The 18,076-nt window shown below is 34.6% G+C and overlaps 1 protein-coding gene across 4 annotated transcripts in view; it reads left to right on the top strand.

Moving 5' to 3' along the window:
- The window catches only part of DIAPH2 (diaphanous related formin 2), a 155,359-nt gene that overhangs the window by 52,134 nt on the left and 85,149 nt on the right, over nucleotides 1-18,076 (top strand). For all 4 annotated transcript variants that reach the window (XM_021405708.1, XM_021405710.1, XM_021405709.1 and 1 more), the window contains 3 exons: nucleotides 11,207-11,308; nucleotides 12,706-12,800; nucleotides 16,165-16,266. In XM_021405708.1, coding sequence (XP_021261383.1) covers nucleotides 11,207-11,308; nucleotides 12,706-12,800; nucleotides 16,165-16,266 — 299 coding nt within the window. The remainder of the gene's footprint in view (nucleotides 1-11,206; nucleotides 11,309-12,705; nucleotides 12,801-16,164; nucleotides 16,267-18,076) is intronic.

Genomic DNA, 18,076 nt, shown 5'->3' with positions numbered 1-18,076 from the left:
GCATGTAGTTCTACTGTAGCTGGGATATTGCTCACAAAAATCACAGATGAGGCCTCCTAAGAATTTCTTGTATTTTAGCCCGTGTAAATTCTTTAGAATGAGGAAGCAACTATGCAAATGGCAACTGTTCAGGAGCAGCCACTTTTGGTGAAGGGATGCCTCTCTTACTAAAATCAGAGGAGCACTCTGAAGAGGCCACAACAAATGAAAGTTTCCAATTAGGAGGAAATGTTTACCAACTTTAGTCCTTCGTATTTGCTGTTGTAGATAACATGACATTTAGATTGTAGAGGTGTCTTGTACACATGTGCTTGCTGTAAGGCCGTCTTTTGGTAAAGAAGCCTGTGGAACAGAAGCTGTTTTTGAAGAGTTTTAATAAAATAGTGAAGAAATAAACTGCTGCTTAGATATACAAGTTGAAATTAGTAGTTTTCTCAAAAAGATTCAGCTGTAGAATTCAAGGAGGGCTGCTTTCTTCTTTTCTGGTGCTTAACAATTTTTTAATCTGAATCCTTCTGTGTAAAATACAGCTATACTCCTTGAGTAATTTTTGGCATTTATTGGTACACATCCAGTAATGTTTGGAAATTGCTTGGTATTTGTAAATGTGTAACAAACTAATGATCTCCCCTCTGTATTTTCTACATGAAAATCTGATTTTGGAAATGGTAAGAGCTGATTTTTCAGAAAGTGCTTGGAGTGGGTGTTATGGTATATTTGTGCAGCGATGTTTTTGGTGTTAAAAATTTGGAAGAAAAGTATTTGTGTAGAAATAGCCAAATGAGCCAAAATGAGACCTAAAAAAAAAATCTCATTTTTAATGATGTAGTGGCGGTGTTTGTTATCCTATTTTATTATTTGGATGGCAACGTTCTGAACCTATGTATTAATGTGTTAGACCAAGGTGCTCAGGAAGTAAAAGTGGAAGTACTGAGGAGAAGTGGAGAAGAGTCAACTTTGACTATAAAAAAAAAAAAAAGTCAAGGGAAAAGGGAGGAAACACTGAAATGCATGTTGTGTTTTTTTTTTGTTTGTTTTGTATTTTTCCTACATTTTTTATCTCAGAAGTCCCAATTAGAGAAGAGTTAGGATTACTATGCAGATAAGTGTATGTTACTGGCAAACATATATTCAAGGCATTTGGAATTCCAGCCTGCTGTATGGTGACTCAGCTAGTATGTATGGAACAGGGCACTGTATGCATTGTTTTTCTGAGGGAAATAGAGCTTCTGTTTGTAGTGGTTTTATAAAATACAGCAGAGGAAGAAAAGCAGGTTATGTGTTCTGAAATGTCTATTTCAGTCTCAGTGATGCAGTGCTCAAATGAACTATAACACGTTTAATGAGCAGTTGAGGACATAGACACATGTACTAAGCACACCAGGGAAAGGGAATGTGTACAAGGACTAATTAATATGAAATATGAATACGTTCATGAAGTAGTCTTGATCTATAATGCTCTTACAGAGTATTTTTTTCTATGAGTTTAAAGAAAAATTCAGAAGTTGAAGTGAAAAAAAATATTTGAAGTGTTTGTTTTCAAATAAAAATCTATGTGTTCCTAGAAATAAATTTATTCTATATGAATCGGTTAAAAAAACAAGACTCTAGAGAATGCTTTCTGTACTGTCAAAACAGGAAAAAGAACAAAAAGATACCATTTAAGATTTTTTCATTTCAATTTTCCATATTTTTACATAGGAAATTAAGTCAGATAATAGGGAAAAAATAAGTAATTTAAAGCTAGGTACTCAAAACATGATTAAATAGAGTATTCCATGCTGCTTTTAAGATAATTATTCCTTAAATGAGTTGTTAATGTTATCTGTTATAGAAACTTTCCTGAAGTATGGTTTATCCTTCCCTGTGCAAGTACATAGGTCACTCCGAATGTAATGCCTCCTATTTATTTCCATGGAAACTGCAACAGCTGCAAAGAGCACAATAACAGTATTTGATAGAGCAAATTCTTAGCTACAGAACGCTGTTCTTCAACGTAGTCACCACCACGAACTAAGCATTTTCACCAGTATGAGTTGAGAGCTGCAGTGCTAGTTCTTCAGCAGAAGTTCAGCCATGAAGCTGGGTGTTCATGGACCAATTCCTTTTAAATATTTTGAAAAGCCAGTCAATCAAAACCACACAATTTCTCCCCATGTCTGCCTGTTAGTTTTATGAACAAAACTGATTTTTCTTTTTTGCTGACCCGACTCCCGAAAAGTCCTCACTTACTTTTGAGTTTGCAATTTGTCTGATTGTTAGCTGTTGCAACTGTAGTGCTATGAAGAGGTGCTTTGAATAGAGAATCTTCCATTGGAAAAATATCTGCTATGTATACCTAGACTAAGATAGATCCATTATCTAAATGAATTAAGGTTCTTTGGAGATGGTGTTTTTTTTTACTGTATCTATCTAAAGCATTAACAGTGAACAATCATGCTATTAACATTCTAAATTCGTTGAGAAATTGAAAATACTAGATACATAGGCAGATAAGAAGTTAATTTTGTTGAGTTATTGAATTACTTGTCAATTATCCCTCTAGGATGTAAAGATGAAATTAAACAACACTTACAGAATCTGAAGGAATTGGTGTTTTAAAGTAAGAATATAGTTTGGTTTTTTTTAGAACTAATAAAAATACATTTCCCAAGGTGGAGAGATGGGAGAAAAAGGAATATATGACATAGGCTTTCTAAAAGAAGAATATCAACATGATAGACTGGCTAATTTTTATAAATCAGTGTGAAAGTATCTGGAATGTTCTGGACTGTACTTCTTGTGGAGTAAGTTTGGAGATTTTCTTTCTAACATTTTTTGCTTTTGCACTTAAGACATTTTCATAATTTGTGCCAAAATATTGCCTTTTTAATAAATCATTTTGTTTATGTTGCTAAAGTTAAGGTAAGCAAAGCATAAATTGCATCTTTTAAGTTTAGAATAAAATACAAATTCTCTATATATAATTTAAACGTGCTCAGGAGAATAGTGAAACCTGACCACTGATAAGGTGAGGGACTGGTGCTGGTGCATGACATGACTATCTTAGTCTGCTACAGCATAAGTGGCTTGATTTTGTTGGTGATATAGACTGGTTTAGCAATAGGGATCAGTATATTAGTTTAAGGACCAATATATTAAGTTTAGCAAAAGGAGTCAATGAATGCTAGTTCTAAAACATTCAATTTCAGCTTTGCTTGGTGTGTGAACAGCCTTGTTTTTCTCAATGTTCCTGCTTCACAAGAAGCATTGGAGTTGTAATAGACTACTTGTATCTTTGCATCCACCAGGTGCAAGGACTTTTTCCTCAGATTTCACATATATTGTTTTGGAAATCACTCATTGTGGCTCAACGAACAATGGAATTTTGCCAAACTGGGGAAAAACAGCTAGAGGCCAGCAAAAAGTCACTGTGATGAAACTGATGATGGAAAAATGGGGAGAAAGTAAGAGGTCATATGACTGCTTTAGATGCAACAGCGCATGCCCAGAGGGATATTAGGATATATAATGAGTTCTTGGAAAAGACTGAATATGCCAATGTAGAACATCTGTATGTCTTAACTGTTTAAATGTAGAACTTGAACTCTGAGAGCATGTGCTTGTTTTGTCAAGTCACCCGGTACGTACTGTGAGGAATAAAGGAATGCTGCTTTCTAACACTGCACTGGAGTTAAAGAGATTTTGAAGTTAAAGAGAATCTTCCCAGATTTCGGGTGACATTGGGTCCCCTAAGAGTAATCCCTTAGTGTGGAAGTAATTTATCTTTTACCTTCTGAAGGCAGACAATCATTGCATGTATGTTTACTGAGTATGTGGGTGTTTTGAATACCCTTTGAAATACTGGGACTCCAAGCAATCTTTTTCAGGTCAGATCTTTTAGAAGGCAGCTATAGAGGACTGTCCTCAGACTGGTTAAGCCTGGTATTTTGATTTCAGTGGGTGACCAAGAGCAGGTGCTTAGGTAAGGGCATAAGAAAAGGATAGATATGTTGTTTAGTATATTCAGAAAGTCTGTTTATCTGTGCAGATCAGTTAGACTAAATATATTGATACTTCCCAGCTGCCAACATTTCAGTTCTTCTTAATTGAGATATTTCCTCAGTCGTTTTTGATATAATCTTTCCCCTATGAATTTAGACTTCGGATTTTTGATAGCTGTGAAAGTATCCCTTTAAGGTTTTTTTATTAATCTGTCTAATACAACAGTAAATTTCACCTAATTACCAGTTTTATTAATATTGGCAACTGTTTTTCTCAGGCATAGTAATTTTTTTTCTTTTCAACTTGAAATTAGTGAGAAGAAAGGAATCATTAAATCCAAGTAGTCACATTTCTCAAGTACTCAGTCAACAGAAAGGTAACGCCCTGTAGTTCACTGGGTGGGTCAGACTAACTGGGGCATGCCATGTTATACTTAAGCTATAGAGTACAGAAGATCTTGAAGATGATATGCAAATGTAGGGACTAGAGATTTAAATATATACAAGTGAAACAGTTTTTCATGCATGTTTGTTTCAAAACCTGCTAGTAGATAAGTATTTTTAAAACGGAGAGGATATTTGAATATGCATTTGGAAAGGTATGATTTCTAGCATTTAAATATTCAGTCGGAAATTCTTAGGTCAAATAGCACAGAGGGCAAAAAGAAACACCTACCACATTATTTATTGTAAGGCTTTACTCGGTGCAGTTAAAAACCAATATCTAACTTGGTTGTATAATAAGATTTTCGGATCTTTGGATTTTTTTAAACTTCATTATTTTTAAAATTCATTTCGAGTATGAAATTTACATCAATGTTTTTATTGGGAGAGATACGCTTTTTATAAGCCTAGTTAAGAGGAACAATAGCTGAACTTTCCATTTAAATATTTCTTGCTTTTAACAGTAACTTCAATTTAGTATATGAGAATCTTCATGAAATGTGATAGCTTTTCAGCATTTTGTTTTACTTTGATTTTAATTATTCTTTGATCAGGAAAATGCTCGACACTATCATATCTGGCGGTTCTGTAGTCATGATGACCTGATATCTAAGAGGAGGGAAAACAAACTGAGACATGTGACTATCCAAATCAAAGCTACTGTCATAGGCAGCGTTTTAGTTTCTTGGACAAATGTTTTCTCTGACTGGCATAAAAACTTGCCGTGTTACTGCTAAAATGCATTGGCTGATGTTGTGACTGGCAAAATGCACTGAGGCTAAATGTTTCCTCTTAGAAAAAGCCATCCTTTTTGTTTTCTGTTGTAAATGTTGAAACGGGAAGTGGCAAAGGGAGAAATGGAGTGGACAATTCTGGGGCTTTGTGCCATGTAAATATTCATGGAGAGAATGTGAGAAAAGTGTTAATGGAAAAGGCTGCTAGCTAGCTTTTATTTCAGCTGCCTACAGCACATGGTACAGCACAGTTAAGTAAGCCCATTGAGGATATTTTCAGTTCAATCAGTTTGCCCGCTGTTTGATTTCTAATGCTCAGGATGAATACTTGCATGTATTTCTGTGACCGTTTGTGTTTGCTTAATTGTTGCTATTTGCTCAGTCCTCCAGGCATGTGCTGATAGAAAGCTGGAAGCATCTATAATACGGAATGTTTATCAAGTATGCTTTAACTATGCAACTTAACTGCATGAGTTACTGATGCAGTTTTTCAAATGGCAGCTGAAAATTAGGGTATTTGCAACCATTTTAGGGCAATGTTAATAGAACAAAAATATTTAATATATTCATTAAATGAGATAGAGAAATACAGTAGCAGTCACTTCCTCTAGAAGAGTAAATAAGAAGAATACAGTACCCTTGCTGTTTTATAACAGAGCTTATTTATAAAACTAAGTCAGGAATTTCTTCTTTTCATGGAACAGAATGCGTTAGGTTGATGTCACTTCCTCCAGCTTGATTACATTAATTAGGCAAGAAATATGAGATGTCAAGAGATGTTCCATGTTTTTTCTGCTGCTGGTTTTTTATCTTGTGATCTCAAACTAAGAACTACTTTCAGATCAGTTGCTTGCTTTCTGTGTAATAAAATTGTTTACTGTTTTGTTTCTTTTTTAATGCTGCATTACCTATTTGATTATTCTGATTGCAAAAAGGACAGAGTGACAGCAGGAGTGCTTAATTAATTTTACTTGAGGAATTGATAACTGAGTGATTTTAGGTGAACTGAAAAATGCCAGGTGGCATTGGGAATAAAATTGAAACCTCACAGCTGCTGATTTGATTGATGAGAGGGTGTGGCCAGCATCTGTTAATGCTTCTGCATTCATCTCTGGATGTACAGGAAAGTGGTTTTGTCACATTTTCAGTCCAAATGACCGTGTTGGAACCAAATATGTTTGGATACCAAACTGCTTTAATCATCATAAATGTAATTACATGTATAAATGTGTGACGTTCTACTTAACGCGTTCTGCAGGAGAGGTGATGCAGTGTAGGAAAAGGGTTGTGGTTTCAGCTGTGCTGAGTATTATCCAAAAGCGCGGCCCTGGCATCTCCCGAAGTCTCTTATGTGGGAGACATGAAATATTCTCGAGTTCAGAATTGAATAAAGATCATTTCTTTGGTGACTGCTCTCTTAAACTCGCACTGTTTTCTGGTTTGCTGTTGCCACTGTCAGAGCTCGCACTCATTCTAGACACATTTGCACTTGTTGATGATCAGTAAGTTCTTTGCATAGTTTTGTTGTTTCCTTGAGCACGCACAAACTTCTCAGAGTTCCGTCTGTTGTCTGGAACAAAAGCTTGGTCGTACTTTGTCTACTTAACTTGAAACAAGTGGTTGGTGGAAGTTCACAGTCTGAGCCAGCTGCGCTAACCAGGCCTCAGGTACTCGCTGTGCTTCAGTTTGATTGAAGAAATTGTGTGGTGAGAAAATTGAGGGATTTATTGTTGGTGTATCAGTAGGGGGGGGAGAGAATAAGTGCAAGTTTGAGATTATATTATGTTCAACTTTCCTTTCTCTCTGCCTTTCTTTGACTTTTATCAACTTTGACTTTTGTTGACAGCATGCTCAGCAAGAGCCAGCAGTGTGCCCTGACAGTCAGGAAGGCAAACTGCATTGTGCAGTACATTAAACACAGCACAGCCAGCCAGTCGAAAGAGGAGATTATCCCACCATACTTAGCACGCTCTGAATATTGTGTGCAGTTCTGGATTTCACAATATAAATTGGATGTTAAGGTCCTTGAAAGGATCCAGAGGATGGCAGCAAAATTCATTAAAGGACTGGAAGGCATGTCCTATGAGAACGTGCTGAGGATGTGGGTTGTCTAGTTTAGAGGAGCAGACACCAAGAGCTCTCATGGCTCTCTGCAACTTCTTGAGGAAGCATGCAGGAAGGTACTAGTCTCTTCTTCCTGGGAACTGATGACAGGATGTGCAGAAATACACACAGTTGTGCCAGGGAAGGTTCAGAAAGGACATTTAAGAAAAAATGTCTTTACCATGAGGTTGGTCAATTACTTGAGCAGGCTTCCTAGGGCAATGTTTGGTGCCCCATGCCTACTGGAGTTCAAGAGGTGTTTGGATAATGCCCTCAATAACGTGCTTTAACTTTTAGTTAGTCCTGAAGCAGTCAAGCTGTTGAACTTGATGGACCTTGAAGGTCCCTCCCAACTGAACTATTTTGGGCTAGTTTATTTCTGTTCTTAAATACCTCTGCAAATAACACATCTTTGGTAATATTGTTGGAAAGAAAAACTTATCAATGGTTTCCAAAGATCATCAATCTAGTCAAGTTCAAAGAGGTTCTAGTAAAATTCACTTACTTTTTCATGGCTTTCCAAAAATACCAGATACACATTACTTGGCATTCTTAGCTCCTTATTACAGTTTTCTTCCATGTTGTTTCATGGGATCTTTTTTTATTTTTCCCAGAGCAAGTGTCTTGTAATTAATAGCTTCAGTTGTTCAAGATACTCCTGTATTTTTTTATATATATATTATTTATATATCTGTGTATCTTTCATTTTGTATATACAGAGAGAAAGAGAGATCCCCAGAAACTGTTTTGCAGTTCGTTTTCCCCATATTCTTGCACCTGTTAGCTTTGCATCTTTTTTTCTGGTAAGAAGAGTAAGAAATAATTTCTTTTGTATATTTACCTTTGCTGTCTAATGCCCGTAAATGCAGCTGGTAAGCCATCTACCAGATGGAAATAAGATGAACTCAGTCTTTCATTTCCCATGACAATAAAAGGGCTTTTGTTCATGGTGACGATAGACTTAAGAGAAAATGGAGAAAATTAAGGCTCAGGTTCTGACAGACTGAAGTTCACTTACATCACCTACATCTCTGCTTCCCCCCCTTTTTTTTGTACATGGTGCTTCTTTTCAGAATACTGTTTTTATTTAAAAAGGTGACTATTCTGACAATGAAAATACAAAAATATAGACTGAGAAGATGCAGCATGACAATAAAACGGTAAACACTAATTCCACTTACTCCTTTTTGTCTCCCTTTAATTTTGATCCTAATCATATTCATGAATGAAGGTTTTGACTGTTAAGCTAGGCAGTGAATAATAAAAAAGTAGGGGGTTAACACAAACTGAAAACTTCAGCATGGAATGAAGTGATTTAACGGGTCTAGAAGCATTAAGCAAAATTGTGTATGTATTGCTAAAAATTTGTCATCACTTAATGACATTCAGTAGCTAAATTAATGAACAGGTGTAGAATGATAATTTTGGAGAGCCATGTGTGCTTGCTTTTTTTTGTACAGAAGTAAGAAGTAACTGGTGGTAAGTTGTTTTGTTTTCTTAATTAAGTCTCTGAAGTATTTCAACATCTTTGTGTACGTTCTTTGCTGTGGTTATCATTAGTCTTGCTAAAAGTATTTTGGATTTATATAGCACTGTTTAGTGTCACTTTTGTTTAGACCCTGCGTGAGTTTCAAGTAGTGCCATTTTTGTGGGATTATATTCGTTCCCAGCTGAGGATATCACCAAAGGTACTGACTTAAGGTGCACGTGGGTTGATTGCATGATACAAGAGGAACAGAAAACAACTCCTTTCAGCATGTTGCATCAGCTTTTTCCCCGTAATGCTGATAAACAAATGTTATTAGTAACACAGTAGAACTCAATTCTGAATGTAAAAAACAATGTAGTTTATATAACATGGGAATTTAGATCTGTGTTTTCTTGTCTTCAAAGAGACATCTGCCCGTGTTTAAATTACCTTACTTCCTTCTGCTTGATCGTATTGGCTCTCTTTCCCATTCCCTCTCCTCTCTGCTTCAGATAGATGGTAAAGAAAAGTAAAACCAACCAAAACATGGTATAGGTATAACCAGTGTGAAATAACTGAGCATTGGTAGGTGTCTTGTCACTTTTATGGTTGATTGTTAATTTAAAAGAAAAAAACAAACCAAACCAAAAAAATAATCTTGCTTCTTCCGACTTGAAGGGAGAGTTAGTTTTACATGCAACCATCGTTTTTCTTTGTTGGAAACAATACTTTGGTTAACCTTGCAATTTTTCAAGAATGAAATGATGAAAACTGGCTTTGAATATTTTTGTTTTAGCTAATTAAAGAACAGGTCTGTCATCTTCTGTTCACAACTGACATGACAAGAATAGTCAGCGAGCAGATTGGCAACGATGTGTGTTCTTCACCATGCTTCCTTAAAGACTTGACTATGTATGGAGATCCAGAAGGTTCCGTTCTTAAACAGAAGGAGTTATGAATAGGTCACTTATCTTCTTGAGTCATTTCTCTGAACTAGACACAAATTCATGCTTTTCAGTATTTTCTGTTCATATAACAGAACTCATGATGTTTATTGCATTGTCATGGGAGAACTCATTTTTAACTGAATTTTTTGGCTGTTGAGCACCTAGTTTTATTTGCTTGTTTAACTGAGGAAAAACTATTGATAAGTATTTGGTTGTTTCATGGAGGGCAACTTAAGGATTTTGAACTGTAGTATGCTGTCATTAACAGGTCAGCGCTGCTGGGAGTTCTGAGTATTGTATGAGATTGAAGAAAAGCTGATGTGTAGCTCTGTCCTTGTTCAGATATAAATTGGGTTGGTCAGACGTGCTTGCAGAATAATAACGGGGAAAGGAAGAGCAAGCAGTGTGTTGCTGTAGAGTTGTCTTTTCTTTTTAGCTTTTTCTGCCTTAGGCTTTTTAGAGGTAGCTGGAGATGAGGGAACCGTCTTGGACTAGCTTAGTTTATGCCAGTATGAAAATGCCCAAGGTCAACGAATTATTCAAATGGTATAAACCAAACCCAGTAGTGTTACTTTATCAGATATATTTGTACTGGTAATGTGTATGAGAAGGAAATAACTTTTTTCTTTAGAGGTTGAAACTGAGGCTTCGGTGTTATTCAATCTAAAAATAAACATGATTTCATAGGAAATATCTGTATTGAAGAAGTGCTGGTGAAATAGTGCAGCAAAAGAGCAATGCTCTAAGAAGAATGGCATATTTGGTCTGTTTAAAACTTTCTCTTAATTATACTTCAAGTTTTTCAATTCTGACTAACTTAAAATATTCCAATCAATGCTAAGGATGTTAAGTTTCTATTCCTTCAGTGCCAAATATGGTCCATAATATTTAAAAGGCAATAAATTCCTGCTAATGGGTTTACTTACTGTTTAAGAAAATTCTGTGAAAACTATGTTGAATTATGCATAAAATCTAGCATATCTTTTAGTTGCTTTGTTACCAGGTTGCTTTCTGTATAATTTTAAGTACTGAATGTAAAGCTAGTGTGTTTTATTTTGTTTTAATCTACCAGTGATGAAAAAAAACTAGTGAAAACCTACCTCTGCAGATTTATAGTGTAATAAATGTTGAATACTTTATCTTATTGGTTTTGGATGAAGTACTTCAAATGGTATTTGTGTTTCAACAGAGGGCACTCACGTGCGTTGAGGTAATACCTATTCAGTGCATTTTGAAAGATGTTTGTAATAAACCGGAGCTCAAGATTAAAAAAGTACAAAACAATTAAAATACAAAACAATTTGATAGTGCACAAAAAACTCTCATTGTCTTACTAAAATTTTCATTTCATGTCTAATTTTATAAATTGATGTTATTTGATTCTTCAGATATTTTATGGCACATCAAGGCAAAGGATTCACTTTTCCTTGAGCTGATTCTTACAAATGCATTATTATAGCTTTCTGGACAACTTGCTATTAGTCTTTTTAAGAGTTGCAATATTTAATAAATACCTTTTTTTTATAGCTAAAAAGGCAGTAGAAAAACAAGAAGAGAAGAAAATAGAACAATCAAAGAAAAAGAATAAAGTATTGAGAGTTTTGGATGGAAAAACTTCACAAAACTTATGTAAGTGATGTCAAATGTTTTAAGTGAATATGTAATTATCTTGTCTGCATGGCTGTTCATAAATAGTCTTCCATTGTTTACATCTGCAATATTTTTCTAAAAATATGCTATGTGAGCCAATTTTTATCTTTTCAGCTCAGAAAAGTTTTATATATGTATGATTTAAATGCATTATACAGCTTTGGAAAGCCTAAATGTAACAAAAAATGTTGCAGACTTAAATGTTAATGAATTATATTGTCTTTGAACTGAGAAAGCTGATTCTTCCTATAATTGCTTTAGACGGGAAGTATAATTAAATTATAGTCACTGATTCAGGGAAGTCAGCATTAGTAGGGTTTAGGTTATGGCCTCTCAGCCCACAACTCTGACAGCTCTTTGGTTAGAAAGAGCACGGTGGTGGCTAGACTTCTAAAGAGCATATTACCAAATAGGATAAACCAGGAACAAATAATACTGATGTAAGTTATAAGGAAAATAGCCTCACCTCTTTAACTAATTTTAGTTTTTTTTATTTTTAAGAGCAGTACACTTTTATTTGAATAAGAAATACCGTAAAGTATCATAAAATCATATATGCTCATGTCAAATCAAGTATGTACAACCAAATCTGTGCACTGTTTATTACCTCATTCATGAATAAACTTCCGTAAGCAGAAAATATGCTACGACATGAGTGATATAAAAATTCAAACCAGGAATTGAAAATATGGTTGCAGGAAAGTCAACCGTAGTAGTTGGGTGGAATATACGGCACTTTATGAAAAACAGTGTGTTAATCTGTCCGTGTTAGAGAAGTTTTCGTGTTTTTTAGAGCAACGCTCTGTTGAGATGTTATAACAGCCTGAGATCAAATTACTTTGTGAAATCCATATTTGAAGTGTATACAATATATATAGCCTCTTCTACAAGCTTAGTTACTCAAAAAATGGTACTGGACTTAGGTTGTTTTCTTTCTTTACTTTTGGTAAGGAATTGGTTTTTTTTTTAAGAATTTTATGTGAATATTCTACAAGTTATCAATTTTAGGAATTGATTATATCTAGATAAACATAATGGCTACTGAAATCTAATGGCTGAACAAATCTCTTCTAATAGCAGTACAGATACGTTGCTGTTCATAAAACTGGGTGATGTGTAACACCACTCAGGAGCAGGTGAGACTGCTTAAACAGTTAAAACTCGTTATGATTTAATTTCTTAAAAGTAAGATTTATTACAATTTGAATAGAAATAACGTGCTTCATGTAACATTTGTTTTATATAGAAAACTTTCATTATGAGTTACCTTAATTTGGCTCAAGATTATTGTTTTTGAGTTGCAAGAACTGAAATTTGTATTCGTGTATCTATCTTTTTGACCTTTTTGATACATATTATTTATTAATGAATTTCAGCAATATTTTTGGGTTCTCTCCGTATGCCTTATGAAGAAATTAAAAATATCATTTTAGAGGTTAATGAAGAGAAGCTGACTGAAACCTTTGTTCAGGTATGTGAACACGTGGCTAGTTTTGTTCATAGCTTAACGTATGCATAGTGATGATGTAAAAGTATAAGAATTGAAAAGTAAGAATAGTATAGAGTTCTCTGGATATCAGCTACAAATGTTTCACTTGAATGTAGTGTTTGGTTTTTGTTCTACTTTTGCATGTGGTTACGTATACCTGTAAAACTGTCATTCAGAAAGACTTAATAGTGCCTTTTAATTTCTCACTTAATGAAGAATCTCTCTAAAAAGGAAATCTCTGATACTAGTTTTTGAGCTTGACACAATCATTTACATAGTTTAAACTAGCCATTAATGAAGTGTCATCATGCTTCTTTGAAAACTTTTACATGTTTGTGAATCAGACCTGCTCCTGATGTCATTTGATCTTACTTTAAGGCCAGAATTTCTCAGCCACAGAGAAGAAAATTTGTAGTGCAGCTTCTTAACGTCTCTTTAGATACCTCACAGCAGGAGAGGAGCAATCTTTTGGAAGTGACACTGCAGCAGAGAAACAGACAAACCTAAAACAATGTACCACACCAATGCTATTAGTGTTTAATTAGTTTCTTTTAATATCCTGTGCAAATCCATGATGATGTAGCTATTAGCTGATCTAGTCTTCATTAACTGATGCGTCATCAGGGACTGAAAAAACACCATGAATACCTGTAACACATCTTTGGCCTGCTTGCTGTGTGGGCACAGGGAAAAATCAAAAAGACCTTGAAGCTCCAAAAGCACTGTTGGACATTAGCTACTATATTGGTGCATTAGTTTTTGGTCATGAGAAAATAAACTTCATCCCTCCCAGATCCAGTACAGCATAAAACACACAAATGTGATTGTAAGGTGTATCAGTCAAATAATTCCAGTAGGTAATTGCTATGTCTATGAATAATGCACATCTAAGACATTATCTAAAATACTTCATACATTTTTTCAGAAATGAATTTAAAATGGAGAAGCTGAACTTTAAAACTACTTAAGATGATTGAGCAATGGAGAAACAGTTTACAGACAGAAGCTAGAAAAGACTGGCTTGATTAGATTAGCAATATAAATAGCTGAGAGGGAATCTGACTAAATTATAACTATATTGGGAGAAGAGAGATATGTATAAGCACTGGGGAGAAAAATGACGATAAGTAAAAGGCAGTGTTAATGACAGAATAAACGTGTTTGAATTCATCATGAATGCAGCCATGCTAGTAACTTGGCTGCTTATAATCTTACAAAAAATGAGGCTTTGGGTTCACTTAGTAAGTTTTAATTACTTTTATTTGGCAATTGGTCCATTTTCTTTTTTAATAATTGGTCTGTCAGAGTTACTTCTAAGAGAAAGGAGACTTACCTGATGACCCCAAGGAGGTTGCTTCTGTATTTCCAAAGACAGTTTTAGAAATGTATTGGATTAAAGCGACTGTATCATCTATTTGATTTTTGTTCTGCTTTATTTTTGTTCTGATCTTCCAATTAAGTGTCTTAGTAACTAATTTACCAGTTTAATAGTCTTCAGTATTACTAATTGGAAAACTTCTTCAAAGCAAACCTTGCTTGCTTTCATGGTTAGCAAAACTTGAACTTTATGAAAATGCACTTGTAGAAACTGCTTTATTCTGAATATCACAGAAGGTGATAAAGGTTCAGGTTGGATATTAGAAAAAATTTCTTCTCAGAAAGAGTGATTGGCTCTGGAATGAGTGGGCTGCCCGGGGAGGTGGTGAAGTCACTGTCCTTGAAGGTGTTCAGGAAATGTTTAGATGTGGTATAAAGGGACATGGTTTAGTGAGGAAATATTGGTGGTAGGTTGGACTAGGTGATCTTGGAGGTCTTTTCCAACTTTGGTGATTCTGCGATTCTGTGATTGCATAACTGAGCATATAGAGAACTGCTCTTTCCTCTGAAATACTTGTTCCTTTCTCTTTTTCAATCTTACGCTATCATACTTAGTAAAACTTACTGAATTAAGCAGATTGTGTACATGGTAAATGATGACAATGCAGTTGTATGAGAAAAGCACACTAGGAAAAATCATTCTTTGTTCTCATTGAGTCTTTGAAAGAGTACATTTTCTAAGCATATGCATGTCAAATACCATTTTTAGCAGAATTGAGGGCATTTTAACTAAGTGGTAAGTGCAAGCGTCAGCCTCTTAATGTCAGACTTAAGAAAAGGAATATATATATTTTTTTACATTTATAAACTCTTTTAAACATTTATTTGAGCTTCCATTGCGATAAATATATCACAAAACCTTATTTCCGGAATTACTGGCAAGGATTTGAACATGTGATCATTAAATGTTTGTTTCATTTTGAGTTATTCAGTACAGTTAAGTGAAAGTAAACATATTTAAACATGTTTGCATATGCGTATGTGTGTATTTATGTAAACTGACATGTATAGATTGTTTACATCTGCTGATGTTTAATGTGGGAACCTTATAATTGACACAATGCCAGCATGGAATGTGGTTCTGCAAGCATATTGTTGAAAGTTGCATAGTTTGAAATGAGTTTTGTTGTAGAACTAAGACATAGCTAGTCCATGACTTCCTTGGGAAAAAAAAAATATATGTTTTCCTCCCCTTATGAACCCTTCTGAGCAGTGCTTTTTATTTCATGTGTGTTTTGCCAAAGCGTGTGGTTTGCACTGCACTGGTCACTTATCTGTGGCTGAATTCTGTATCTAAGAGAACAGTGATCTGACTTCAAGCCTTGGAAGTGTAACGAAGCACATCCTCTTGGAATTTATTTTCAAATGTTCAAGGGACTAGAATCAGTCAGAATACAGACCCACTCCTTTTCTCTTCTATCTCCAAGAAAGAAGATAGGAGGGACCCAGGAGTTAAGATCATGTAACAAAATAGAATTCTGGGAATATGGACTCTGATGAGTTTGTGTCATCAAAAACATTGAAATTTCAATTCAGCTTCCAGAATATTTGTACAATTTTGACATGGTGTTTTTTTACTGCATGCAGGTATTTTGAATAAGATCTGAAGATTATTTTTAGGTGATTATGTATGGCTTGACGCTGACCATTTTTTCTTTTTTTATTATTTAATGAGTAGTATGAAATTGTGAGGGCAAAAACGTTGGCAGGTAAAGAATAATTCTTCAGGGTCTGACAGTAGCTAAGAATTTTTAATGCTGAGAGGGCATTCTTCAAATTGAAGATAGTAACAGATACGTGTTAATTATTGGTTTGATTTGAAGTTTATATAGTGTCTAAGCTATGTACATAAAAGAAGCTTCCCATAATTTCCTCATGCATTTCCATGTTATGTTATTTATAGCATGTTATTTGAAGATCATAGCTCATTCATTATACCAAGTTTAATATAATGCCTTTTTTGTTTTAGGCTGTAATGAAGAATCTTCCTGAGCAGAAAGAAATTAATGCCTTAGCTGCATTGCAGGATGAATATAATGATCTTGCTGAGTCAGAACAATTTATAATCATGGTATGTATTAGTGTAGTAATTAACTGGAGAGAATTATTGTATCAAATAGATGAAAAAAGTAGATTTAAAGTATTTTGTTTAGTGTGATTGTGCATTAGGAAAATGTTGATGTATTTATTGATCAGCAACAACCAAAAATACAAATATCTACTTTTTTTCTGGTAGGAAGTATAGCATGTAATGGAGAGAAACAGGCGCTTCTGCCACACTGAGTCTTTTTTATCTTATTCTTATACAGTGTCTTGTATGAAAGGCTTATGTGTTTATTGAATTTAGAATGTTCTTCATAACTGTTTAAGAAGCTGAATTTTTAAGGGTTCATAAAAGATCCATTTACTCTATGGTACTGACAACTTTGATAAATTTATTCTGCTATATTGAAAACTGAACAGCTGAAAGAGATAATATGCCCATAGTATCTACCTCAAATTTTACCTTTTGGGAAAATGTATAAATACATCACTGTTAAGGGGAAGAAAGATTTCTTGGTGTGAGAAGTTATATTATCTATTATAATCTTGTTTAAGTCGTCTTCTTAAGTCTTTAAGCTTTTTCAGGAGTTGAACTTAATGTTGCATGTGTGTCTCTTCCACTTTAGGATATAATGTGGTATATACCTACTATATGTAAATGTGTGTATACATATGTATATATACACACACAAACTTTAGAAATTGCTCTAGACATGTGAATTTGTATCATAATTGAAACTGAAGATCACATTCTGTTGCTTTTAGTAGTGGTCAATACATATATCTATTCAAAAAATAGGAATATCAGGTATTATAATAGCTAGAACCAGTCTATGAATAAGATTATCCAATTTGCACAAACTACCAAACATGTTTGTATGATACCAAGTATTAAAGCAGGACTTGAAAGACTGCATAAACTATGGAATACGTATTGGTAGGTAACTGTTTGTAACCAAGTACTAAGCTAGGACTTGAAAGACTCTTTTAGCTGCTGGTCTTCCAAAGGACTAAACAAATTAGTTGATCTTCTCACTTCAATTTTGTTATTCTAAAAGATTACACTGAGGTTGATCAGCTCTGTAATGTCTTTAAAATGTATTCTTAACACCGGAGAAACTAAGCTTGCTCTTGTTGGAATTTTATGGTGTCCTGTAAGGTAAAATATATTGAAACAGAAATAGAGGTCCTTAGAAGAAGGGAGTGAAATAGCTTATTTTTTTCTTAAATAGCTTGCTTGCTTGTTTGTTTAAAGGGCACTGCTGCAAGTTGGCTTCAGAAGTGTCTTTGGGATGTTGAAAAATGTTTCAGAATAAGGATAGGGAAATTTAATGGGATGTATTTGATATGGATATGTTTATATTCTATGAAATTTCCTCATCTTTCTTGAAAAAGCATGTTTTGGGAACAGTTTTTACTTTTTATATTTATGTTTTATGTGTATAAAAATGTGGACTTTTTAAAACCTCTGGAGGATTGCTTTGTTCTCTCCTGCCAGGTAACAGACAATTCTGTTGACTAAAACAATGTGACAAAATGACAGTAGTACTTTAAGCCCTCCAACAGAAAGGGTTTCTGGGAAGGAACGCAGGTTAGAACAGTTGCACTGTCTACTATCTGCATCGTGCCTACTTTTGAACTGGCAAAGAGCAGATCTTAAGAGGGAGTGACTGATGCACAAAATAAATATTCTCTTACTCCACCCTTGCATGTAATAAAAGGAAAAGTAGGCTGAACCAACTTGCACATTGCATAGATTTTGTACAAGGAGAATATCTAAAATGTTTAAGGTAAACACAGGATGGAAGCACGCAAGGTAGAGGTGTTGGGACAAATGA

The sequence above is a fragment of the Numida meleagris genome, chromosome 8, assembly GCF_002078875.1.
Source record: "Numida meleagris isolate 19003 breed g44 Domestic line chromosome 8, NumMel1.0, whole genome shotgun sequence".
Taxonomy (NCBI): domain Eukaryota; kingdom Metazoa; phylum Chordata; class Aves; order Galliformes; family Numididae; genus Numida; species Numida meleagris.
Note: the sequence above shows the minus strand (reverse complement) of the source record. Positions and strands in the feature narration are given on the sequence as shown.